Source organism: Sciurus carolinensis, chromosome 16, assembly GCF_902686445.1.
Source record: "Sciurus carolinensis chromosome 16, mSciCar1.2, whole genome shotgun sequence".
NCBI classification, from domain to species: domain Eukaryota; kingdom Metazoa; phylum Chordata; class Mammalia; order Rodentia; family Sciuridae; genus Sciurus; species Sciurus carolinensis.
In genome coordinates this window covers 1,497,766-1,524,089 of record NC_062228.1, presented here as the reverse complement: position 1 = coordinate 1,524,089, position 26,324 = coordinate 1,497,766, and the positions used below count along the sequence as shown (strand labels likewise).

At 48.8% G+C, this 26,324-nt stretch overlaps 1 protein-coding gene across 7 annotated transcripts in view; it reads left to right on the top strand.

Annotated features, from left to right (window-relative positions):
• The window catches only part of Banp (BTG3 associated nuclear protein), an 84,280-nt gene that overhangs the window by 21,880 nt on the left and 36,076 nt on the right, over positions 1-26,324 (top strand). For 4 of the 7 annotated variants that reach the window (XM_047528265.1, XM_047528264.1, XM_047528262.1 and 1 more), the window contains exons 2-6: positions 638-776; positions 3,966-4,057; positions 7,066-7,265; positions 18,814-18,930; positions 20,544-20,719. In XM_047528265.1, coding sequence (XP_047384221.1) covers positions 707-776; positions 3,966-4,057; positions 7,066-7,265; positions 18,814-18,930; positions 20,544-20,719 — 655 coding nt within the window. In that variant the 5' untranslated portion in view covers positions 638-706. Of the gene's footprint in view, positions 1-637; positions 799-3,965; positions 4,058-7,065; positions 7,266-18,813; positions 18,931-20,543; positions 20,720-26,324 lie in introns of those variants that run through there. The other 3 variants (XM_047528267.1, XM_047528266.1, XM_047528269.1) reach the window with 2 other exon arrangements.

Genomic DNA, 26,324 nt, shown 5'->3' with positions numbered 1-26,324 from the left:
TATTCATTTCTCTCATTTTTGTATTTGTTTTTCTTCTGTTTATTTGCTCTGGGTTCCTTCTAATCTAGTCTTTTCTGAAATTACTTATTTAGATCTCTGTTGATAGACTATACTTGGGACAACGTGGCCTCACTTCTGTTTTGGAAAATAAGTTCTCTTGAGGCCTAATCCCAGTGTCATGTGGTCTGGGAGCAGGCATGGAGGGTCTGCTTGGGAGACATTCTGGACATAGGACCAGAGGTCACATTGGAGGCCAGTGGTACCGTGCAGCTGGGACACCAGCTTTCTAGAGTGTGGCAGTCAGAGTAGTTCTGAGGCCTGTGGGGAGCAGGTAAGGACAGGGCATTGCAGGAGGTGTGTGGGGTAAGGTTCCCAAGCCCATCTAGAAAGGTGGAATGGAGTGGGGAAGGGAGGCTGTGCAGTGGGCTGGGCCTGCCCCGTGAGAAGAGGACCCTGGTGGCATTGTGGAGCTGGGTCAGCATTCTCCAGGAGTGGGCCCTGTGGTGGCCTGGGCGGGAGGCATCCTATAGTGCAGACCCACTGCACAGAGGGCCTCAGCACACATGGTGGGAGTTTGTCTGCTCACGCCTCACACTCCTTAATATTCCTCTCTGCTTTCTTGCCTTTTGTTTTGTAGGTGACAGACACCCAGCGCCCTGTGAGCTGGACCCCTGCTTGTGGGCCAGCCCCTCTCCACTCCTTCTGGATGATGTCAGAACAGGACCTAGCGGATGTGGTTCAGATTGCAGTGGAAGACCTGAGTCCTGACCACCCAGGTACAGAGCTGTGGGACAGTAGGTGAAATATTATTCTCTTTATTCCAGTAGTTTTCTTTCTTTTACATTAAGCAGAGGCAATAGTGACACACGCTGCGTATGAGAATTCAAGTCATGGAGGCTGAACAGTCAGCCCTCCTTGCCTCACTGGCCCGTCCTGGTCCCTAAGTCCCCTCCCAGATGTGCAGCTGCCCAGCACCTGCCCTCTCTGCACACGCTGCCACCTTCATGTGCTCTCTGACACGAACAGGCTCATGTGCCCACCCAGCAAGCCTTTGGCTCCCTGTGGCTGACCCTTTCTGTTTGTCACTTGCCCTGCGTGGAGGTTAGTAAGTCAGTGGACCATGGAAGGTGATTGTTGGTAAGGGTAAGTCTGGCTCGTTTTTTTATCAGCCGCTTGGCGTTCTGTGTGTAGACACACCTCGCTATGCTGCGCTCTTCCCTCTGGATGGCTATTCCCTTGCTTCATGTTGTTTTTCTTTTTTGTATAGCCATGTGGGGAAGGTCCTTGCACATATGTCTTGGCAGATGTTTTTGTTGGGTAAGTTGCGGAAGTAGAATCCCTGTATATCTTTGACTTTTTTCTTTTGGTACTGGTATTGAACCCAGGGACTCTATACCGCCAGTTCTTTTTATTTTTCATTTTGATTGGGGGCCTTTCTAAGTCTCCCAGGCTGGCTTGGAACCTATGATCCTCCTGCCTTAGCCTCCCAAGTCATTGGGATCACAGAGTGTGCCACTGTGCTGGCTTGTATATGGTGGATATTTTTGTAACACACTGACAGATTTTCCAGAGCAGTTTCACTGATGGATTCTTTCTGACTGTGCTTGAGCACGACCTTCCCTCCTCTTCTGCTAAACTGGTGCTTCCCTTAGGATATTAAAAGCACTCTACTTTGAGGCCTCGACTGGGCCTTTTAGAGGTGATTCTGGGCATTGAAGGAGCCTCCTCTGAAGAAACTTGACCTACACTTAACTCATGCTGCCAGAGTTCTTAGTAGGCTTCCTTTTTGTCCGTTCATTGGTATGCTTGCAGTTGATTGTGCTTGAAAGGACAAGGACCATCAGGGATATTTTGGCTGCCTGGCCTTTCTTCAGGAATGTTAGAACTGAGAGCAGTTTTTGGAGTCTTGTGAGAAAGTGTGGTGTCTTACTTGGTGGTGTTGGTGTTAGCTGGAGAAGCTCTGTTTGGAAATCATTGTGTGGCAGAGCACAGCACCAGTGCTAGGAGCTGGAGAAGCAGGGCCCGAGGGTGCCAGAGTGCTGGGGTGCTGCTCCCAGTCTTCTGCACCTTGTTACAAGATGTGCTGTCCTTACACATACCAGTTTTAGAAGCGCCCTTTCATATTTGGCCAGTGAATGACTGTCTCTTTAGGGAACACGTGCTGCAGTGCTGTAAGAGAAAAAGGTTCCTGGCATGTATTTTCTGCAGCTTTAGAACATTAAAGTTCTGACAGCTTCAGGAATCCTTTTCATCCGGTTGTGCCCCATCTTTGTTCCTTAAGTGATGGGAGGTGTAGTTCCTAACCTGTTTATGATGCTCCTTCTGTGTGCAGAGCCCCTGCGGTCTCTCTGGACTGGAGCTTGCTGCCTCTAATCCAGGAGCATGTGCACACACCCTGCAAATGCCCTGCAGCCCACGTGTACATCCAGAGTAGGTTCACGGTTAAGACTCCCCTCATCTATAAATTGTGAACCTTGTAGAGCTTAAGATATAGGCAGTCCAGTATGAGTCCAGTTGGCAGATGGGGTGGGGGTAGGGCTGTGGCCTGCTCTGCATGGTCGCTCTGGGTGTGGCCAGTGGAGATGTTGTGGGTGTCAGAATCAGCTGTTGGAAGGGGAGGAGCATGGATGAGTTCATGTGGGAACCGAGGGCTAGCCTGGAAGTGCTTGCATTTATTTAATTCACATGCCTTGGCCATGGGTGCACCACTCACTTCCTTCAGATTAGGAAATGCAGCCTAGAATGTTCCAAGGAGTGAGAAGCAACAGTAGTACTGTATTACCTTCCGTGGCGCTTTAAGTCGTTTCTGGTTTGTATTTTGTCTTTCCAAATAGGTTGCAAATGATTCTGGGCAGATCTTACTACTTTTGAATGCCCCACAGTATATTCTGTATATACATTGGATTAATTCAGGTTCTGACATGTGTATTAGTTTCTTGTTGCTGTGTAACAGGACCAAAAATTGTGAAAAGATACATAGTCAAGAAAGAAGTAGGATCTCTTATAATCCTAGCAGCCTAGCTGCTTTCAGTTGCTATGTTATGTCCTTCCAGTTTTTTTTCTTTTCTTTTTTGGTTCCATTCAAGACAAAGATTTTTAGGTTCCTCTGATTTTGCATGTACCTACTGCATGTTGTATTTTACCTTTCTGAAAGAATGTAAGGTTGTTGATTTCATCAGGCTTGTTCCACTGATCATGATGGCTTTAAAATGGAAAAGGAGTTATTTTGTTTGATTCTGAAAGTAATGCCTGCATCATTGTAAAGAGCAGCATGCGCACAGAAAGTGAAGTCCAGTCACTTGCAGTCCCGCTCCTGGTAGGAAGCCTCTGTGGAACATTGGCGTGTGTACCTCTGTCTTCTCCAGCTGCAGCCTGCCAGGGACATGCTGGCTTTGCTGCCTTTACAGCTGTGAGCTACTCCAGTTACCAAGGGGCATGCATTCATTCTTGATTTCTTTAGTTACAAAGAAACTAACTGTGTTACCTCAGACAAGTCTCTGGAACTCTCTGGACTTGCTTTCTGCATATGGCAGTGTGTTGAGGCTGAACCGGTTTTGATCTCCCACCTGGGCAGATAGGATATGCAGAGAGTGATTTTGGTATGGAATTATAGTCATCTGACAGAACTTTATTTTAAGGTTGGAAGGAAATATAACTGAATGGTGTCCGCATGCCAGCATTCACGTGGGCTCTCAGGAGAGCTCTGACTGGGAGGCCTGCAGTAGGATGCAAGGGTCGCCGCACATGGAGAACATAACTGCCCAGGTGTCTCAGTTTTCCTTGAGCTTAAGGAGGGCTCCTGGTTTTTGCCTGAGAATTTTACATCATAATGGTAAAATATGAAATAGGTTGTGCCACTTCTCATCTGACCGTAAGGCATCAGTGCTGTGTACTATCTTCATGTTAAAACAGTTCTTGAAAACTTTTCCTGTTAAGGTTTTTGTGTCCCATCATTGATTTTTCAGTTGTCTTGGAGAATCATGTAGTGACAGATGAAGATGAACCTGCTTTGAAACGCCAGCGACTAGAAATCAATTGCCAGGATCCCTCTATAAAGGTAAAAATACGAATATTTTTAAGTATACTGTGGCTGATTTTTTGTGCCACAAGTGGGGTGGCTTAAAACAACAGAAGTTTATTCTCTCACAGTTCAGGAGGCTAGAAGTCCAAGATCAAGGTTGTGGACAGGGCCATGCCCCTTTTCCCAGCTCCTAGAGGCTCCATTCTTTTTGGTAAACAAATGGGATACATGTTGTTTCTCTGTACACGGAGTAAAGGCATACCATTTGTGTAATCATAAATTTACATAGGGTAATGTTGTTTGATTCATTCTGTTATTTTTTGCCCTTCCCCCCACCCCTCTTTTCCCTCTATATAGTCCTTCCTTCCTCCATTCTTGCCACCCTCCCTAACCCTAAACCTAACCCTAACCCTAACCCTAACACTAACCCCTCCCATCCCCCATTATGTGTCATTATCCGCTTATCAGTGAGATCATTCTTCCTTTGGTTTTTTGAGATTGGCTTATCTCAGTTAGCATGATATTCTCACATCACTGCAGCCTCTGTGTAGGACCCACCCTGATCTAGGCCAGGATGGTTTCATTGACTTCATTACTTCTGCCAAGACCCTTTTCCCAATTAGGTCCACATTCATGTGTTCTGGGAATAGGGACATGGAAATACCGTTTCTGGAAGTCTTTATTCAGCCCACTGTGGAAGGGCATAAGGCCATTTCTCAGCTGAAAGTGAGAGGAATAACCAGTGTTAAACTGAGACATCTTCCCATGGACCCACAGGCCTGCCTTAGATAGGGGAAGATGAGCCAGCGCTGTGGCTGTATTGCCCATTGGTGACAGATTGCTTCTGTCTGTCATTTAAGCCCCCAGGTCCTGAAGTAGGAATCCACTCGGCACATTGTTTTTGGATCTTGAATTTGCTCGGTTGGTTCCAGTGTCTGCAGGGTAGAGGCTGTGTGAGAAGCGCTGAGAGCAGTGGAGACAGAACGCAGTCCTGTTCCCAGCTGCCTCTGCTCGTGCAGCGCATCTGTGCAGAGTGCTCTGGTCATCCTGTTGTCAAGGAGTGTAGGCTTACACGGGTGGTTTAGACATATATGCACGGTGAGATTTGTACTTCAGACTGATGAATAGAGAACGTGGTTATGTTAGTAACACTATATTATTTAAAAATAAAGGGCCTGGATTATGAATGCATTTCATTTTCTATCAAAAGACACATTCATTGTCAATAATGTGGAAATGTATAAAGTAAAAAAGCAAAATAGGCCGCCTCAGTTCTGGTGTACTGTGGAAAGGCCTCAGACAGTCAGGAGGCCGGCTGGGCCTCTGGTATTGCTGCACATGCCTAGGCTGCCATGCTCTGGGAAGACTGGAGCTTGCCCAGCCTGGCCCTGGACTCCTTAATGGATAGTTTGGAGCCGTTTATGGCCACTATCACTTCCGTATGAGAGACGTATTTAAAAATACTCTTCCTTACTCTTTCTTTGTTCTTTGGTAAGTAGTATTATTTGTAGGAGTGGTTTTCACCAAAATCCCAGGCAGAATTATTTTAGAATTAAAATAATGAGGCTTTACTATGTTGAAAGAATGTGGGAGGCAGATGTTTTATGTCTTCAAATTACAAGAAGAATGGGGTTGCTTTTATCTCAAAGATTCAGCCTTGGTTGGTGCCCATGCTGATGCCCATCTGCCCTCACACTGACATTGCTTCTGCATTGGTGACAGCTGGTTGGGGATGGGCCTGATGCCTGTTGCTTGTTTCCCCTGGACACTGCTTCAGCGCCTGCTCCAGTGCAGAACAGCTGGCAACAGGTGGATTTCAGCAGTTTCTTTCTAGGCCTTTCTGTTGCAGAGTGCACTTTTCTTTTGGTGGTGCTGTGGGTTGTGCCCAGGGCCTCTTCCTTGCTAGGCGAGAGCTGTACTGCAGCCACAACCTAGCTCCTGCAGGGCGCACTCTAGCGTGGGGTCTCAGGGAGCGTGGGCTGAGTGGCAGTGAGGTGTGTGGGAGCGGGGGCTCCTCACTGCCCGCACACTGGGAGTGAGGCAGGGGCCCTCGGGCTCTCCAGAGCAGCCTGGCCTGGCGAAGGTGCTCTCACAGGTGCGTCCGTTCTCTCCACCCAGGCTTGATGCCAGGAGTGGGACATGACCTTTGCTGCTGCTGTGCTTTCGATATCCTGCGATTGCCTCCAGCACAGGTGACCTTCTACCCACCTGCACTGAGGGCCACAGTCAGCCCAAACAGCTCCACTGCTTCTTCTTCCTGGCCCGCTCCTCCTTTCCCATGTGACTTTGGGCGCTTCATGCCTTCAGTCACAGCAGACTAGGAGAAGGAAGAGATGAGACCATGTTCTTCACATTCTTTGCTATTTTCAGTGCTGACTTAGTACTGCTACTGGGGCCTTGCCACCTACAGCACCTGAGCTCCAGTTTGGGGCTCTCTGTTGCTGGTGGCTCCTGGCAGGATGGCAGGTGGGGAGTGGGGTCCTCCTGCCCGTCTGTGTCCATCCTTCTGGGTGTGGAGCCATGCAAGGTACCATGGAGTTGGCCTCAGACGTGCGGTGCGTCTTGTGCTGGCCACCAGGTGGCAGGCTTGCCATTCCAAAATTCCGTAGGAAGGTTGTGAGTGGATTCGCATCAGGGCAGCTGGCATGATGTGGGCACACGAGGCTTGTGGTTGTAAGGCCTGTTGGATGTTAGGTGCGATCTGTTTTCATTGTTAGAAGGATTTACTAGCTTTGTTTATGAACTTATTGATTAATGCAGTGGTACATTAAGGACCCTATAAGTCGTTTATTGTATGGGTTTACTCAAAACTGAGAATTGTGACTGCACATGGAAGTAAAACCATGAGAAAGGAGTCACATTTCTGGTACAGAAGACTGAACTTGTAACTCACATGCTTCTGGAGGATGACTGAGAAGCTAGTCCCAGTGTAGGAGAGGTCTACTGAGACGCTGGTGTTCTGGAATAGCTGTTTGGGGGGGTCTTAAAACTGTGTTCTTATAGTTCAGGATATCCTTCCTGAAGTTTCTCTTTTTCACTTCCAGTCTTTCCTGTACTCCATAAACCAGACGATATGCTTACGGTTGGATAGCATTGAGGCCAAGCTGCAAGCTCTGGAAGCTACTTGCAAATCGTTGGAGGAGAAGCTGGACCTGGTCACCAACAAACAGCATAGCCCTATCCAGGTCCCAATGGTGGCAGGCTCTCCGCTTGGCGCCACCCAGACCTGCAACAAAGTGCGATGGTAAGGACAGAGGGGCTTCAGGCCACTGTGGGGAAGTGCTCAGTCCTTGCCCAGGCTCCCACTGCTCCTTCATGTGGCATAGCCACTGGGTGTCTGACTGGTTCCTGGCCACTGATTTCACATAGGCCAAAACCAAATAGTCTCCCCGCTGGAACTTTCCTTTTTGACATGAAGCTGATGCATCTTTTCTGTGCATCTAACCACCAAATCTTTGCAGATACACATTTGCTTTTTTCTATTTCTATCTGACAGGTCTTTTAGATATTTTTTCTTCAGAGTTTGTGTTTATAAATTTTACTTGGGGTATATCAAACTCTTCATTCAAGTCTGTAGCTTTTGTTGTGCCTGTTAGAAGATGTTTAGAGCCTCATCTTAGAGACCTGTGAAGCAGTTTGTGCATTGTTTGAGGTGAAGCTTTGTGGGTAACTTGGTTGGATTAGAAAGATGCTTGGGTTCTTCAGGCCCAGGTGGTGTGCCAGGAGGTGAGCCAAGACTCGGGCTCCGGGCACCAGTGACCACGAGTCCTGTCAGCATTGCTGCCCTTTCTCTCGGCTGGCTAAGAAGAAGTTGTGTCTGTGGCAGTGACAAGCCGTGTCTTTGGACTTGGAGAGGGCTTGAAATCTTCCTACTGAGGGCTGTTCTCTTGAGTCCCTGGAGGGGCAGCAGCCCCGCCCTTGCTGATGGGTGGCAGTGGGAGCCAAACAGGCCTGAAGGGGCTGTAGAGGCCTTGCTGACATTATGTCCAGTGCTGCTGCATCACCCTGCCCGTGTGTGCTGGTGGCCAGAGCAAACCAGGTGCTCTGTGGACTTTAGGGGGAGTATAGGAAGGAAGAGGAGGGGTCTAGGGTTGCTCAGGAAGGTCAGGACTTCGCCTGTCTTGGTTTGTTTGAGGAAGCTCCAAGGAGCCTGCACATTCCTGTGCCTCCCTGGTGTGTTTGCTGTATGACTTAGTGGCCCTGATCTGCAGCTGGCAGTGGAGGGATCTGGGTGCCGCGGTTCCCAGCTGTGAAGTGAGCATCTTTGCTGGAGTTACTCTGAGCTGGGCGTCGTCGAGCTCGCCTGCATTTTCTCCTCACAGACGCTGCTGGCACGTGCTGTCTGTGCAAATTCTCTTTCAGACTCGCAAACCTGATGATCCAGTACCTTTCTTAAGTACAATTATTGGAACACCCCCTTACTCTAATGTGTAATGTGTGGGAAGTAGGATTTATAATTAAATTAATAGACTGTCCTAAATGTAATGTGAAGGAGAAATAAAAGGACAGTAGTGTATCATAAAGTAACATTTCAGTGTCCAGATGGTCAGCTGTGACTAAACCCCATGTGCTGCTTTGTGTGTTCACTTGGTGCAGACTGGCCCAGTGGCTGTGCTGGCAGTGTGGACACCAGCTGGTAGGGAATATTGGAGAATGGTGAACATGAAGTTTCAAATAAAGCAAAGTATGATTTTTTTTCGAGACTTATCTAACAGTTGAGTTCCTGGAAGGTTCAAGTTATATTAAAACCTTGTAAAATGTTTTGTGTTGAATAGACCAAGACCCTGGGTTCAGAGAGTCAGAAGTAGGCGCTTTGCTCATGTGAGGCTTGGGAAGGCTTTCTCTGGGGCCACGCTGCCCCTGTGGTGGAGTGTGTTTCAGCCTCCTCTGCTCTTGCCCAGGAAGTCCTGGTGGTATCTCTCCCCGTGGCTGCCACGGCTGCCTGCGTTTTGTCACCTCCATTGAACATCGTTGCTCTAGGGTAAAACAGAAGGGGACAGCAGCCCTGCTGCCCTGAGAGCCTCGTGCGTTCTGAGGATGGCTGCCCCAGGCTTCTGTTGCTTCTGTTCTTAGTTCGGAGTAGGTTGTCCTCATGAGCTGGGGAGAGTGGTGTCAGAGATCTTTCACTTGCATCCCACGGTCAGCGCATGGTAGTGGTCTGGTCAGAGCCAGGGAGGGAGTCAGCCATGTGCAAGGAGGAGCTCAGAGACGGAGGAGCGCCAACTGTGTTGCAGCCTCGAGCACCTTGTTTTGGAACTGCATCTTATAGGGCAAGGCGTACAGGCCCCTGGATGTTCCTGTCACTTGTGCTGATGCTCAACCAAGCCATGCAGTTGCTTCCTGATCTGAAAACAAAGATGAGAAGTGACAGCAGGGTCCTGCAGTGTGGTGGTGACCAGGCCTGTGCTTGCTGAGACTTTAGGAGAGGTGGGAACTCCACCCCGGGACATAGTGAAAATCACTCACGTGCAGCCATGTCAGTGAGTGGGAATTATGTCCAAGACGTGGGCAGCAGTATGTGGAAAAGTCTCCCCAAACAGCTAAAAGTTGGTTGGCCTCTGAGTAATAAGATACTTCTATGAGTTGGTTATTTTTGGGCCTCAGATATTTAAAGTGAAAGAAGTATATAAATCAACTTGTCTTGTATCTAAGTCAAATCCTTTTAAAAATATTGAAGATTCCTTGGGCCCACCCCTTGTTTGTGGTGAATGACTTGCTGAGCACTGGGAGTGTAATCCCACGGGTCAAGGGAGGTGCTGTGGTGGGGGTCTTTGAGGTGTAAGGAGACCTCTGGAGCTGCTTGAGCAGCTGTCCCTGGGCCACTCACCGTCCATCTGCAGAGGCTTTACGTGGCCAGATCTTGTAGCAGGACCACGCACCACGGAGCCGTCTGCACACACAGGTCCACTCTGCCTGTTGATAACTTCTAGTTAAAACTGGCCTGGACCAGTCTGCTGTCAACAGAGTTGTTTACTTATTCTTTCCCTTCTTGGAATGCAGAGGTGGTGGAGTACTGCCAGCCTTGGCTGGCATTTCAGATTCAGATTTTCAGATTCTACACCTGGATGGAATTCTTCAAATAATTTCAAGAAAAAAAAAAAGGCCAGTTTTCTTTGAAGCTAGAGCTTAATCATTGTAATACACTTGTTTGCGAGGTTGGTCGGAATTTAATCCAGCAGCGGTGCTGTACTTGAGGATAAGGAAAATGGTCTTGAAGTCTCTTAAGTGGGTGTTTGTTTTCCTTGTCTGTTTACTTCTGTGAATGCATAGATTTTATGTCAGGTGTGCCATAAATTCAGACTTTGTGTGATTGCCATCTACAGGCAGTGACTTGAAGTCGTAATGCTGAAGCTGCTTGGAGGAGGGTGGCAGAGGTGGAGAGTGGTGGATGCGGAGGTGCGGTGTTGGAAGCACAGCTTGGCAGGCCCAGCCGTCAGCGCGGGCTTGCAAGTGTCTTAGCGAGGCCTGGCGTTGTGTTACTGGCTTGAAGGCTTCACGTGCACAGACTGGCACTTTCATACAGATGTCAAAATCATTTGCCTGCACTCTGTAAAGCTAGACACGGGTGTTTGAAGAAAGCCCATTGAGGAGGTCGCAGCTGAGCATGGGTGTTGGAGGGAGTCGGGGTGCAGGCCAGGGCTGGACAGCGGCGCACAGCTGGGGTGAGAGGGCACACTTGGCCAGTGGCATCTCCTGGAGCTGGGTGGCTTGCACTGCAGATGCCAGCTCAGGCCCAGGTGTTCCCTCCCTCCCGTCTGTCTGTCTTGCTGTGTCCCCAGCTGATCCCGACCCAGTGCTCCTCCTGCCTCAGCCCTCCAAGTGCTGTCGCTGTGGACACTGCCGGGTCGTCCCACTCAACCCAGGTGTTTCTGCTGGGTGTGTTTTATTAACTGAGCATAATGACTAAAAAAAGTTTGCGTTCCTTATTTTTAAAAATCAAAAAATTTTGTATTTCTACAAGGTAAAAACATTTGTAATAAGAGATTTCTGTACAGTATTAGTTCTCAGAGTTTAAATAAAAGTGATTTAAAGTTTTTCTTTCGGAGAGACTTGTCACATGAAATTTATGGAAGGGGAATTGTTTTCTTTCTTCTCCTCAAAACTGACCATTGACCCAGAGAGACCTGAAGTATGTGATCAGGAATGATTTAAGCTCCCTCCGACGTGCTGGTTGTGGGTTCTGTTTTATTTCCAGAGGATCTTCTGTTTTACATGTTGATGGGTGCTGGTGGAAAGCCTTTCTGTTTTTTTTTTTTTTTTTTTAAATAGCCCTGTCGGCTTCTTGGTAGAGCTCAGCTCATGCTGAGGCGTCTGTTATGGCTGTTGAGCATTTGAGGGTCTTGCTCATGGAAACTGTGTGTTCCCGTGGAGGGGTCATCAACATTCTTGGTCCACAGTCTAGCATTTCATAGTCTAGCTTTAGAATGTGGCAAACTCAAGGCAGGGCTGTGCAAAATGTGGAGAAATGTTTGATCTTGGCCATGACAGATTGGTTTAAATCTTATCTAATTTTGAGTTTTGAAGGTTTCCATTTGGTTTTGTGATTCCTCTTCCTGAACTGCACTGCCTTGAACAGCTGCACACATTTAGTGACCCGATTGTCATATCCTATGCATGTTAGAGCTGAGTGCTAACCAGAGGATGCACGAGATTCACACACATGCACCTAGCGGATCACTGACGTGGTCAGGTGGCAGAGACAGTCTGGCAGCCGAAGCTGGTAGTACACACGTGGGTAGACATTTTGACAGAGTGTGTGCATTCCCATAATTTGGAGCACTTGGCTAGTGTCAGCATCTCGCAAGACTCATCAATTGGGATTGGGTTGACTCTTGATCGCTTCAGGAAAAAGCACCATCCTGAGAGTTGGGACTTCTGACTCATGAATATGGCATATCTCTCCATTTATGCAGCCATTGATTTCTTTCAGCATTGTTTTACGATTTTCAGAATGTAGCCAGCACACGTCGTCAAATTTGTCTCTAGATACTTCGTACATGTAGGTTCGATGTTTTAGATTTCAATCTCTAGTTGTTCATAAATTCATATATATGTATATTTTTAGCTTTTGCCGGGGTGCCTCATGTGTGCTGGGCAGGTGCTCTACCACTGAGCCACACTCTAGCTCCTAAGTTCACTTACTCTAGTGGCTTTTCTGTAGAATTTTTAAAAATGTGCATTGCTGTTGTATTATTCTTCCTCTCAGATTTCTGGGCCTTTTCTTTATTGCTTAGACTGGTCTTCACGTCCGTGTTCTCTGTCTCCTCGGTCCCGATTCTTGAGTAAAAGCCTCCAGCCTTCCGCATCCTGCATTACATTAGATGCACGTTTTCCCAGCGCTCTTTCTCAGGATGAGAATTTCCCTCCTTCTCCTAGTTTTGTGAAGCTCTTGTGTGAGCAGGCCTTGGGTTTCCCCATGCCAAGTGTTTCTACCTGAGTGAGCTGGCCAGGGTGGACTCGCGTGCTGGTTCACAGACGAGGCCAGCCTTGCACATCCCAGGTGAACCTGACCTGAGCACAGTGCCTTGCCCCTTTTGTGTACTATGAGTTCCACTTGCTCATTTTTAGTGGGGGCTTTTTTCACCCATGTTCTTGGGCACATTAGTCTGTGATTGTCTCTTTGATGTTATGTTACTATATGTCGTTAGGATAATGCTGATCTCAAAGGTGAGATGGGAAGTTGCCCCTCATTGTGCTTCTGTAGGATCAACTTTGTTTCTTTCTTAAAAAATTGATAGAATTTGTCAGTGAAGCCTTCTGGGCCCTCAGCTTTAAATCATGAATTCAGTTACTTTTATAAATATAGGACTTTAAAAATATGGAACTTCCTAAGTTAGTGTTGTATGATTTTCATTTTCATCTAAATGCTAGAATTAATTAGCTTACCCTTTGTCAGGTGTTTCCACGGTGTCTGAAACGTGTGTAGGGCCACCCAGCCTTTAGATACTTGTCTCTGTAGGCTCTTCTGGGCTGTGGCCGCTTCTCAGGCTGCCCTTGGTTTTGCCCTTGGTTTTTGAGAAATACTGATTAGGTGCTTTGCAGATGTCCGTCCTCATGATTTGGTGGGGAATGTGGGTGTTGGGAGGACCACTCCAGAGGTGAAGCGCCCTTCCCACATCCCGTCAAGGTCCACACCGTCAGCAGGACACGTCCTGGTGAAGGGCGCTTGCCAGACTCTCCTGTGGAGTGCAGTGCCTCTCTCCTGCCTGCCCTGCTCTCTGGAGGAGGCTGCTGTGCCAGCCTCCACTTCAGGAGTGGGCACTCTTCTCATGCCCAGGGCGGGGCCTGTCTTCACGCATGGGTCATTGTTCTCTGTGAGGCATTCGTCTCGTCTTGCCCTTTTATTTATCTAGTTGCTTATTTACATCAGCAGAGACTCATGGGTATTTAAAGTGGTAGAATCCAGTATGACTTCGTGTCTTCACTGTTGTCCAGCTCTGGCCATTGGGCTCGCTTGGTTGGCTCTGGTGCCCCGTGGCCTGTCCCCACCATGGTGGACTTCTTGGTTTTGAGCACTTCCTTCCTTTCAAGGTGCTTCTAGGTGCTTCCCAGGCTCATCTTGTGCATTTCCCACCCTGGGTGAGAATTGGGCATTTTCCATAACCTTATAGTGGAAAATGGTCATAGAGACCCAGCTCTTGGATAAGGTGTCTGGAGAGTCAGAGGGTCCTGGTGCAGGTCCGTTTCCCATGGTGTTACAGCCAAATCTTCTCTTATATGCGGTCGGAGTGCTGGCATCCACCTGAGAGTCAGTTTCCTGCTTTTGTTTGCTTTCTTAGTTGTTCCTTCAGTCTGTCACCCACCTACCTGCTGTCCTGACTTGGGACTCTTGGTTTGGGATTCAGAGTTCTGTATGTGCAGTTTGGCTTCTGAGGGGCCAGATCTCGAGTCTTCCATAGCTGCCTGGCTCCAGAAGTGCCTTTCCTCCTGCAGCTAGTTTTTGAGGTTGGTTGCATCTGGCTCTTCCCATTTTTGTGGAGCAGTTGGCTATTGGTTGGTTTTATGCAGTGCTTTGCTTATCTCCTTGTGTATTGGAAATTAATTTTTAATGCTGACTTATCCCTGAGTATTTATTTAATTTTGGATCCTGGCTTTTATGAATTTTTAATCTTTAACTAGTGAACAATAGCAATAAACTTTTTAGAACAAGTTTTTGCCCCAACTTGGTTAATTGGATGCTTTTTGTGTTGACTGGTGGCAGGAGCTGATAGGCTGTGGGCTGGCACGGGGCTGTGCCTCTGGCTGTGCCCTTATAGGCTGGGTGGATGTGGCCTTCGAGGCATAGCTGCCCATGGAGTCTCCATGCCTGGGACCTTTCTGGAGCTGGTGTGCCTCTCTGTTTACAGTCCAGTGTGAGTGCTGCCTTTGCAGGTAAGGGGCCAGGAAATGTAGTCTGCCCACACACTCTGGACAGTGCTGCCTGTGGAAGGGCAAGCAGGGACTTGTGGTGGCCCCACCCTGCCTGCCACACGGGGCTGGAGGATTTTGGGGTGTCTCATTTCATTGTTTTTCTACAGTCCCTCCATTTCCCCTCCTCTTGTTGAAACTAAGACTGGCAAATAATTCCTGTTTTGCAAGCACTCACAGAGCATGATCTTATTTACTGTGACCCAGTTCCATTTCTGGTACTGGGGATTGAACCCAGGGGTGCTCTATCACTAAGCTACATTCCCAGCGCTTTCAATTTTGAGACAGTTGCAGAGGCTGGCCTTGAACTTAGGATCCCCCTGCATCAGCCTCCTGAGTAGTTGGGATGAGGTGTGTGCATGCTGGTCCCAGGTTCTTGTACATTGTGCAGGAATATAAACCGAAAAGGCATAGGAGAATATGTACTGTCTGGAGTTTTAAAAGAAACTGTCAACTTGTCTTATAAGTAGAAAGCTGAAAAACCATTTGAATTCTTGAGTGTTAGCTTGCTTTTGAGATTATTTCCTTTGAGAAAATTCACAAAACATAGAAAATTAATATAATAAAGAATTTCCAAACTTAACTTGATGTGTGGTTAACATGAGTTGCAAAAGGGCTGCTGACCAGCAGCAGCACTGTGTGACTAGTGAGGACTGGAGACGGCGTGCCTCTCTGTTTGTAGCCCAGCAGTGAGTGCTGGTCGCAGAGCTGCCTTTGCAGGTAAGGGGGCCAGGAAGTGTAGTCTGGCCTTCACATGTTTGCTCAGTATTCAGATTACCTCCCACAGAAGACAGTGGGCCACTATGTGGACAGAGTGCCAGATGGCTTGGCTCCTGCAGGTGGGACAGGACAGTGTTGCTCTGTGGCTGTGCAACTTTCAGTCTAAGGGAAGCCCTAAGCGAGGGCATACGTGATTGGGTTTGTGTGGACCTCCTGGAGTGGAGCCCCCGTGTCCTTGTCTGCATGGGACCATGGCATGTATAGTTTTCCAAGCTTTCCAGTTCAAAACAACTGATTTTTAGTTGCCTTTTGTACTAAAATGTGGCAAACACAAATTTGTGAAAAGTAGTTTAAGTCCTACATTTTTCAAGGAGAGGGCATTTTTGTGGCTTTTTTTTGCATGTGCTGAACAAAGCCTGCCAGTATACATTCAGATGGTGTTTTATTTTCTGTGTGGATGATGAGTGGAGGGAGAGAGGTGTTGATTTTCCACAATAGCAGACCTGGGCCTGCTCTGACTGGTCGCACCGTCCTGTGCTTTGGGCTCGTGGACCGGCTGTACGAGGAGTGGACCCAGAGGAGCTCACCTCTAGCACCTGCGCCTGGAATTTGTGGAGTGAGCATGCTTCCACTGTGCCCCGGTGTTCCCAAGGCCTTGGACTGCCTTTGAACAAAGCAGATGTAGGCCCCCTGCACAGGGGAGGCCCACAGCAGACCCACGCCTTGTAATAGACCAGCCGCTCAGTTAGAGGAGAAGCTGCAGGCCCAGAGGGAGCCCGGCCTCATGTGCATGTGCATAGTGTCGCTGTTTAAAAAAAGCAGCCTGTAAAAATAAAAATAAAATAAAAGGAAGTTAATACTAAAAGAAAATAAGTGATAAGAAGTCTAGCACCTGAAAAAAATTTTGTTTTAATTAATTAATAATTAATATAGCAGTATTAGGGGTGCTCTACCACTGAGCTATACCCCAGCACTTTTTATTTTTATTTTTGTGGTAGTGCCTTACTAAGTTGCTGAGGCTGGCCTTGAACTTGCAATCCTCCTGCCTTAGCCTCCGGAGTCACTGGGATCACAGGTGTGCACCATTGTGTATGGCATTTTAAAACAGCGGTCCCTCAGAATTACCTGGGGGAATTGTAAGAGTGAGAAAAGGTCCCAGTCTCTCTTTGGGGGATTCTGGCTTCCCTAGAAAGTTCTGATGTGTAGGAAGTAGTGCTCGTATGCTTGGCTCTGTGGAATTTGTTTCAGGAAGTCAACTCTGTGTCTCACAGGAGCCCTTGGGCTCTGTCTAACCTTGCTGTGCTGCTGTGTGGTCACACAGACCTGTGCCTGGGATGGAACTGCCCAGAGCCACAGGCACATACAGACATGCACAGGTGCAGAAAATGCTGAAGCCCAAGCAAGGACCCTGGGCTCATCCCAGTGTTGTTTTCTGCTGTTGTTACAGTGGCACAGGTGACACAGGGTGTCACCACTGGGGGATGCTGGGGAATTGTTCATAGGAGTCAATGTGCTGTTCTTCTACAGCTTTCTGTGAATCTGTGATTATTTCAAAATGTGTCAGGGCTCAACCAGAGAAGCAGAACCAGTTGGATGGATGCAGGCATGAATACATGAGAGAGAGAGAGAGAGAGAAAGAACGAGAACTCTACAACGGATTTATTTCAAGGAACTGGCTCACACAGTGTGGGCTGCTGAGCAGGTGTGGAGTCTGTGGATGGGGCCAGGGAGGCACAGCAGGTCGGAGCTGTTGGGAGGCGCAGACTGGGGAGCACAGGCCCTCTGTCTGAAGGGCCCACCCAGGATAATCCATCTCCCCTTTGATGAACTTAGGTGGACCAATGAGAATTTTAATCCTGCAAATCCCTTTCTAGCCCAGGCATCCCAGAAAGTAGTGAGTGAAAACGAGGAAACACAGCTTGTCACCAGTCTGTGACTTGGGGAGAAAGCGTGAGCAAGTTCAGAAAGTTAGACCCTGAGGAAAGTTCATTTCCACCTCAGTTCTGGGAAGGGCTTCCAGTGGTGTCTGCCTGCACGAACGTGCACATCTACGTTTATTTGTGCATTTTTGCCACTTGATATTGTTGTGGTACTTTTTCCATATCATCCCTTAGATAACTACTTCTCCTGTGTATGTGGTGCTAGGGATGCAACTGAGCCTCGGGTGTACCAGGCAAGTGCTCTGCCAGAGCTGCACCCCAGCCCACCCACTTCATTCTGTTTTAATTTTTTTTATGTTGATAGACCTTTATTTTATTGATTTATTTATATATGGTGCTGAGAGTCAAACCTAGTGCATCACACATGCTAGGCAAGCGCTCCACCCTGAGCCCCAGTCCCACCACCTACTTCATTCTTGGTTCGATATGGATGTTTCATAGCTTGGCTTTTGAAAAACTAAATATTCTTTGGTACTATTCAGTGTTAAATATCAAACCATAGGAGTCATTTTAGTTCCTTGATTGGTACATATGAGATTGTTGCAGCCTGTACCTGACTGCAGTGATCAAGTCAGTCACCTGGAGGGTGGGGGCAGCTCAGTGGCAGAGCCCTTGCCTAGCATGCACCTGGCCCTGAGTTCCATCCCCACCACTGCAAAAACAGAAGAAAAAATTACTTGGTTCCTTTTGATACCTGACCTGTGGATAATTCATCATGGTTTGGTGGGTTACTTTAGGTGTCACCAGAGGACAAGTAGAATGATTTAAAGATAATAACACCTTTTAATGATGTGCAGTTAATTGCACTTCCATCTTGGAAAACCAGCTGTGGTCCTGCAACGGACTTGGGGCCTGCTGAGGTGATATTCTTGTACCCGACGGCATGCGGTCCAGTCATACGGCTGTGACGCCAGGCTGATTTCATGTGTGCCAATCACGGATGAGCAGTCCTTTCCCCAGGAAAGGAAATCTTATTCTCTGGTAGTATGACTTTGTATTTCAAGTGCTAGTTGTTTTTGCTTCCCAATTGCTCACAGCAAGGCATACTTCAAAAAATTTCCTGTGACCATAAAGTGCTAAGGGTTGAAAAATTAATGATTGAAAATGCGAAGGAGCTTGTGCCTCGGGAGTCAGCTGCATGCCCTGCAGGTCTGCAAACGCTAGTGCTTCTGCCAGGGTGTTGCCGCTCGGTTATGGCCACTGTTCTTTCCTAGAATCTTCTTTCTTCAGAGCACTGTGGCCTGTGCACTCTCCAGGAGAGTCCGCAGGTGGTGTGCGCTGTGTGTCTGTTGACCATCAGATGCAGCGGCTGCCCCTGCCCCCACCTCGTGCTGATATGTGCAGCGACACTGGTGCACGGGCAGCGGTGAGCTCTGTGCAGTGCCATCAGCTGGAATGGGTCGGAGGGCAGCTGTTTTTCATATACCGTGCGACACCTGTGCACAAGAAGCCTCCGCCTTTGTGCACAGACTGTTTCAGTATCCGCTGCTCAGCTGGCCCACAGCGTGCACCTGTGAGTGAGGGAGGTAAACTCCATCAAGAAGCCTGTCTCCAGTTTATTCTTACTGGTGCAAATTAAGTGACGCCTGCCTGGGGCCAGCTCCTTCCCTCCCTCCTTCCCTCCTGCAGGCGCTGGGAGCTGACTGTATTGAATGACTCTGATTGCTGACATTGAATGTTGTTGTTTTAAGGTCTTCTTTTTCTTGTGATTCTTTTGTTCCGTAGCGTCGTCCCCCAGACTACAGTAATACTCAACAATGATCGGCAGAACGCCATTGTAGCCAAGATGGAAGACCCCTTGAGCAACAGGGCACCGGATTCCCTGGAAAATATCATTAGCAAGTCAGTAGCCACGCACCACCCCACCTTTCCCTGCTTCTGTGATGAGAATAAGTCAATGTTCCCAGCCAGGGCACAGTTGAACTTTGTGGTCCCTCTCTGGTCATGGGTGATCCTGGCAGGCACCACCTTGGTTCCGTGAAGTTGGGAGGGCCAGTGCAGTGCTCAGCGTGGGTGGGGGGGGCAGGCCAAGAGACCACACCCTGATTCACAACCACACATGGGGTGAGCGGCCAGGGGACGTCTGTGCTGGAGCTGATGTGTGATGGAGGGAGATGGCAGTGTGTTTTCACAGTGGTCAGTTGGTCATTCTGTCTGTCCCTACAGTAGCATGTCAGGCAACCAGACATCTCTTCTGAGTTTGCTGAATGAGATGGGCATGTTGAGTTTCTGGCTTTTTCTTGCACCCTTTTCTTTTGAGACACGTTGAGTGGAAGCATGGTGGAGTGGGAGTGGACAGAGGGCACTGGTGCCCATCTGGGTGTGGCTGGAGCCACCGCAGGTGCCCTCTGCCCAGCGCTCTGAATGCACATCCCCGCTCTGAATGCACATCCCCGTGAGGATCATTGTTACTTTTTGTTTCCATCTGTGTCTTCACAATGTTCTGTTTTGCTTTTTCTTAGTCTCTTCTGCAGATTGTTACTCCTCCAGCTTTGTCCTGGTTCCTTATTGTCTTAGTCCAGTCCTGTAGGAAGCAGCTGCAGTCTCAGGCCTGATGTGTGGGGCAGCGGGTGGGGGTGTGGGTGCCCTGAGGCCAGCCAGCCTGCTGGGCTGAGGTCAGCAGGGTTCATCTGAGTGTGGAGGAGCCAGTTCAGCTTCAAGTCCAAGAAGCATGGAGGGTAGTTCCCTCCTCTGGGGATAGCCAGGATCTTAAACACCTTTTGACTTTGCTAACAGGGAACTAGCGCTTCCTTTCCCTCTCTGGTGCTGAGCAGGCCACCATCAGGTGTGTTGGCAAGGCCATTTAGAAGGCAAGCCATCAGTTGTCCTTTTGAGTGCTCTCTGCAGTTGGCCGTGTGGCCCTGCTCTGTTGGCAGGTCTTCATGGGTGCATGCTACGGGCCCTCGTGATGAGAGTAGCTCTCAGGGGATTCCTGGATCTGGAACTGGCCTTAGAAGCTCACACCATGGTTTGTCCGTGGTAATAACTGGGAATGTGATTGCAGTTTTGGAGGCTGCGTCACCTCCCAGAGGTCTGACAGGAGGGATGGGCTGATCTGAAGCTCTGGGCTCCCTTCCTCTTCATTTTGTCTTTCCTTCGACACAGCCCTAAAAATGACTCTTACCCAAGTCAACCTTTCATAGCATAACCTCTGAAATAAGAAAGCAGCGTTCCAGGCCCGAGTCACAGTGAGTCATGATTCCACCTCTCTTGTGATGTAAATATTTTCTTTAAACCTTCATTTTATTTTGTACCATTTCTTTCAGCCCCAGACTATTTCTGCATTAAATTGCTATTAGTCTTCGTAGAAAAGCTGTGTGGGGAGACATTGGTCCATTGGTCCATGCTCAGTCAGACGCTGTGGTCACCGGGAAGAGGACTGTCCAGTGAGGCAGGGCTGACCTCAGCGTGCTGCTCGAGTCTCTCACAACGCTGCTGTGCTTGCTTCCCGCCAGCGCTGTTCCTGGGCGGCGGCAGAACACCATCGTGGTGAAGGTGCCGGGGCAGGACGACAGCCACAACGAGGACGGGGAGAGCGGGTCGGAGGCCAGCGACTCTGTGTCCAACTGCGGCCAGCCCGGCAGTCAGAGCGTCGGGAGCAACGTCACCCTCATCACCCTGAACTCAGAAGGTGTGTCCCCAGGGCTGCTTTTCTGCTTGGCCAGCGCGGTGATAATGGCAGCCTTGTTTTTACTTTTTAGGAAAGTAATGTACATTTATTGTTTTTAAGAAAAGTGAAATAGTGTAGAAATGAAGAAGTTGAAGTAGCTGGAAGCTGGACATGGTGGTGCTTGCCTGTCGTCCAGCCACTGGGATAATACAGGTGTCACTTCCAGTGTCACATGTTTAACCACTCCCTGGTGCTTCCTGGTGGTGGCAGGCATGTGCTGTCCTTGTTCACTGGCAGCCAGCTGGCTCACTTTCTCTGCACCTTTCTGGTCAGCATCTAGACGCGGATGCCACAGGGGTGCTGGGTTTAGAGGATGCTGTTTGTTCTAGTCGTGGCACAAGCTGCCTCTCCCAGCTGCCATTTGCTGGGATGACGGAGGAGCTGGTAGCTGGGTCTGTCCATCTTCCCTGAACCCCTGCTGTGGATTTCTGGAAGCCCCAAGGTGGGGAAGGCCTTTCTCTTCTGAGGTGTCTGAGATGCCCTCTTGCCTGTCCGGTGGCCTGTGGTGACAGGCCTGTGTGCCTTTGAGAGGCTTTGCACCACCTGGAGCCCTTCTGTGCTCTTGGTGACTGACTTCACAGCCACGTGACATTGTACAGCAGCCTGGACAGCACGCACAAGGCCCTGGATTTGGTCCCCAGCACTGCAGCAGAACAACGCAGAGCAGCAACATGGAGAAGAAGGGAAGAACCAGGCAGACTCAGCCTGTATTTCATTTACTAGGGAGAATCTGTGAGGTCTTCCTGCTTCCTCATCTCAGGTTTTGGTTTTTCCTATAAACAGGATGTAGGTTTGTCCATACTTAACAAAAATTTTCCTGTTAGAGAAACTTGTTATCGTATCTGAAACGTCAGAATAAACGTTTTTCAGAAACTGCTTTTACCTTTAATAATTACTAGGAGTGAGATGGCAGAATAGTGGGGGAAAAAAGGTAACCTTAAAAACAAACAAAACGAAGAAAAAAACCTTATACCACAAAGTTGACTGTGTGGAAGCATCCATTTCAGTGGTGTGATGGTTTGATCTGGAGTGGCCCCCAAGGGCATCGTTGAAGTCTGGGTCCTGGCTTGCAGCACTGTTGGGAGGTGTGGAGCCTTTAAGAGGCGGGGCCTAGTGGGAGGGAGTTAGCCATGGGGTGTACCCCTGAAAGGGTACTGGATCTGTCTTTGCTTCCCGCCAGCCCTGAGGAAGCAGGCCTCTTCGGCCTCATGCTCCCGTTCCACCTCAGGCCCAAAGCCACAGGGCCAAGTGACCATGTACTGAAACCTTTGAAACCCTGAGTTTTAGCTCAGGTGCTTGCAGAGAGGTGACTGACTTTATGGTGGCTAGTGTATTCATGACGTTGTGCAGCCATCACCTTCGTCTGTTCTAGAATGGTGGTGTTTTTGTTTTTGTTTTGTGCCAGGGATTGAACTCAGGGCACTGGACCATTGAGCCCCATCTCCAGCCCCTTTTTGTATTTTACTAGAGACAGGGTCTCACTGAGTTGCTTGGTGTCTTGCTTTTGCTGAGGCTGGCTTTGAACTCACGATCCTCCTGCCTCAGCCTCTAGAGCCGCTGGGATGACAGGCGTGCGCCATCATGCCCGGCTAGAATGTTGTTATCTCTCTGAAAGAAACCCCTCCCCTGGAGCATCACTTCCCCTTCCACCCTCACCCTTCTAGTGCCCCTTCTGTCCCAGGGGGCCTGCCTGCTGTGTGCGTTCCGTGTAAATGGACTCCCTGTCCAGGTGTTGGCATGTGGCAGCGCTCTGTTCCTTTTCATAACTGAGTAGCATTGTCTGTCATCAGTTGATGGACATTTGAGTTACTTCCACTTTGTGGCTGTTGTAAATTATGCTTCTGTGAATGCTTGTTGGATTTACGTTATGCATGAATTGCAAGGTTAGGGCCATTGGTTCTTTGACACCAGGTTTCAGGAGAAGAGGGTGCTACTGATTCCCTCCTCATGGAACTAGGCAGGTGTACTGCAGGACTGCAGGAATACTGTTGCTCTCTTCCTCCACGTGGGTTCTGCACAGTTGGTTTGGTTAGCCACATAGGCCTGGTGTTCATTTGGTATAAACCAGGCCAGCCAATGAGCAAAACATTCCTAGGAGTCTGGAAAACAAAAACTTCCCCTTCCAAATTTTTTGTGAGTGTGGTATGGTCAGCATGATAGGTTTCTGCTGGGGAAGCCACTGCCTGTTGCAAAATGAAGGAAGGGAAGACTGATGTGTGGACTTGGTATTGTTCACCTCACAAGGAGAAGTCCAGGTTTTCTTTAAAGTCAAGATGCCACACCATGTAAGACATGTGCTTTTTATTTTTATTGTTTTGGTACTGGGGATTGAACTCGGGGACTCTAGACTGCTGAGCCACATCCCCAACCCTATTTCGTATTTCTTATAGAGACAGGATCTCACTGAATTGCTCAGTGCCTTGCTGTTGCTGAGTCTGGCTCTGAACTCCCAATCTTCCTGTCTCAGGTTCCGGAGCCACTGGGGTTACAGGTGTTTGCCACTGTGCCCAGCTATGTGTTAGGATTGGGGGAGACTGGAGTCATTTTTCCAACTTAAGATTTTACTTCATTTTGAAGACGAGGTCAGAGTTGAGAACAATTCCACTTGCTCAGGTATTACAAGAGGACACTGATGGGTCTGCTTGCCGTTTTCCTGGGGAATGGCCACGCTCTCAGCATTGTCATGTTGGGAACATGTCTTGCCAAGCTGCTGTGTTTGGTACGGTGCTTTGGAGATGGAAGGGTTCTCTTTAAGTGGTTGCTGTGTCTGTAAAGCCTGGAAGAGCAGTCAGCCCTGCAGGTCTCTTTCATCAGCTCACTGTTGAGGGCAGTGGCATCCCTGACCTTGGGTGGGATTTGTGCATGCTGGGACACAGATTAGCTGTCCTGCACGGGTGTTATCCCAGCCAGAGCAGCTGCTGGTTGGGAGCGTCAGGGCGGCGGGTTCATGCTAGACAAGCATTACGCATGTGGGGTGCTCGTGGGTGGTAGGCTTGTCTTTGCAGTTTGTTTCTGTAGTCTCTGATAAGAGCCAAAGCTCCAAATGTACAGATTGTTCTTGTCTTCCTGAAGTCTACAGAATCCTGGAATTCAAAGCAGTTGTTACTTAAGAATCACAAATGCCATTTCACATCAGATTCGGAGTCAGTTTATTACACTGCAAGGATGACATCTCCTTTTACCCTGCCTTTTTACTTGGGTAATGCCGTTTGTTGATGGTGTAAACTCCATTTGAATGAGAAAGAAGATAACTACTAATTGTTCAGAGTACTGACCAGTAGACTCAGTTCTTGAGTTTGTCCTCCATTGGTGGTTTGGGTCCTGGTGTGCTCCTGTCACTGAGCACTGGCACTGTGGACATATGGAGTTAGAGAAGCAAATTAGCTAAAATGCACAAAGAACGGGATCTGTTAATTAAGGAAGTTAGATTTCTAAAAAAGTGTTTTAATTCCTGTGGTGGAGGCATTTAATAATTCCTGCAAAACTCGACCCTTCCTGTGTATCAAAGTTGGATGCTGACTGTAAGAAGGACTGTCTATACTTCCTTTGTGACTTCTTATCTCGGTGGGGCCCTGAGTGCCCTGGAGCCAGCGTGGCGGCCTCTGTGGCATTGTGATGTTCTGAGCAAGGGCGACCTGGCAGAGGCTGGGGAGTCTTCCTTCTTGTAGGCCATCAGTCAGGAGAGCTGGCAGGCATGTTCTGCAGGACGTTTTTGGCACTGCACACTGCCAAGTCAGATTAATAACAATTTTCTGTGTTCACAAAATGTCAGCCATACATATGCAAAGGAGAAAATTTTGCCAGAAACATTCCTTGAACATTTATCTTACATATTTTTTAGCATAGACTGTTACACATGAACACATTTTTATGGGATCATGAATTGGCCGCTGAGAAGAGTGAGACCACCGTCAGTCTGGTGACCTAAGGGAACCGAGGTACTCCAGACAAACTGGCGTGAGACGTGCGTGGTCTCAAGCCCAGCATGTTGCCTGTGTTCCTGCTGTGCCAGAGGCAGCAGGACAGGGAGCCTGGACATTCGTTCTGGTCATGGGCCGGTGATGTGTTCTGCTTTAGTAGGTGGGAGCTCGCCAGTGACCTCCAAGGAATGGTAGAATTTCCATTTCTAAATTGAAATCTGTAATTTGTACTTTGTGGAGTGTCAGTGGAATGGATTTCTGAAATTCTCAAATTCTAAGTCATGTAATCATCAAGTTCCAATAGGATGACTCTTGCGGTGTCCTTCAGGCCTGGGATCTTCGTTCAGTTCAGGATCCTTCCCTCCAGTCTTTCTGGCCCTTGTTCCCATCCCAAATACTCCTTCAGGACATTGGTTCATGCTTGCAGGAAGGTCCTTTGGAAGCATCTGTGTGGCAAAGTAGGGCTCTCGCTGCAGGTGTCCAACATGGATGTGCTGGAGGTTGCCCAGGCCAGCCTAGAGGAGCTGTCCTGGCTGAGGCTGTTGTTCGGTGGAGTGACCCCAGTCCAAGTCTTTGAGCAGCCCTGAGGCCCTCAGAGGGCAGTGCCCTCTGTTTGTTCACTGTTCTTTGCAGGAGACTGTGGTGTGTCACTAGTGACCTCCAGAACAGCACAGTCCTGACCATGGGGAGCCTCACGAGTAGCACAGGAAAACCACAGTCAATGGCTGAGGGGTGGAGGGGTGTTGGGGAGGCAGGGCCTCTTGACAGCCACCAGTGTGTTTGGAAAGTGGGAACCTGCCTCCTTGCTCTTGGCTCACTGAGCTTTGGATGGAGGGATGGGGGACCCTCATCTTGGAGGTGGTCAACACAGCTGGCGGTGCTGAGGCAGGATGGGTGGGAGCCATGTTGTCTTTGGAAGGACTGAGCTGGCAGCTGGCCTGGTTGGGGCCAGGTGGTGTTTGCTGTGTCTGGTGACTTTCTGGACTGTCCACCCTGGGTCTGGCTGTTGTTTGGAGAGTGTCCATGCATTTGCCTAGTTGTCTTCTTCCCATACTTTATCTTGAGAGCTCCTGAGCAGCAGTGGTGCAGAGAAACTCACCGAGAGGATTGGACAACAAAGTCCCCACGTCTGAGCTGTGCTCAATCTGCTGGGGAAGTCAGCCTCAGTGGAAAGCAGGAGTCCAAGTAAGGGGCTCGTGTAAAAGCCAATATAAATTGGTGGCTGTTCTCTGAAATCAGGCCAGGATTCTTAATCTTCTCTACTTTTCCTTTTGTTTATTTCCCCAATAGGAATTTGGAACATATAGAAAGTTGGATAATCCAACAGATTTCATCAGGAAGCCTATATGAAAGAATACCTTTGATTTTAGTACAGAGAAGTTGTCACTTAAATTCTTGAAGTTTTGAGGGCCAGCATCTTCTCAGAAGGACGCTGAAAGTGCTTTGCTTTGACTGAGTGACTATGGTGGGAGCCCCCATGCTTAGCCTTCGCCCCCACAGAGCTCAGTGTGCCTTGGTGAGCTCCTGGCTCTTGAGAAGCACTGGGTTTGCACGGGGTGTGGCCCTCCCAGCACAGGATGGCCAGCACCAAGCTCCCTGCTGAGCAGGGCCCACCTTGCAGCCTCTGGATTGTGGGATGCCACCAC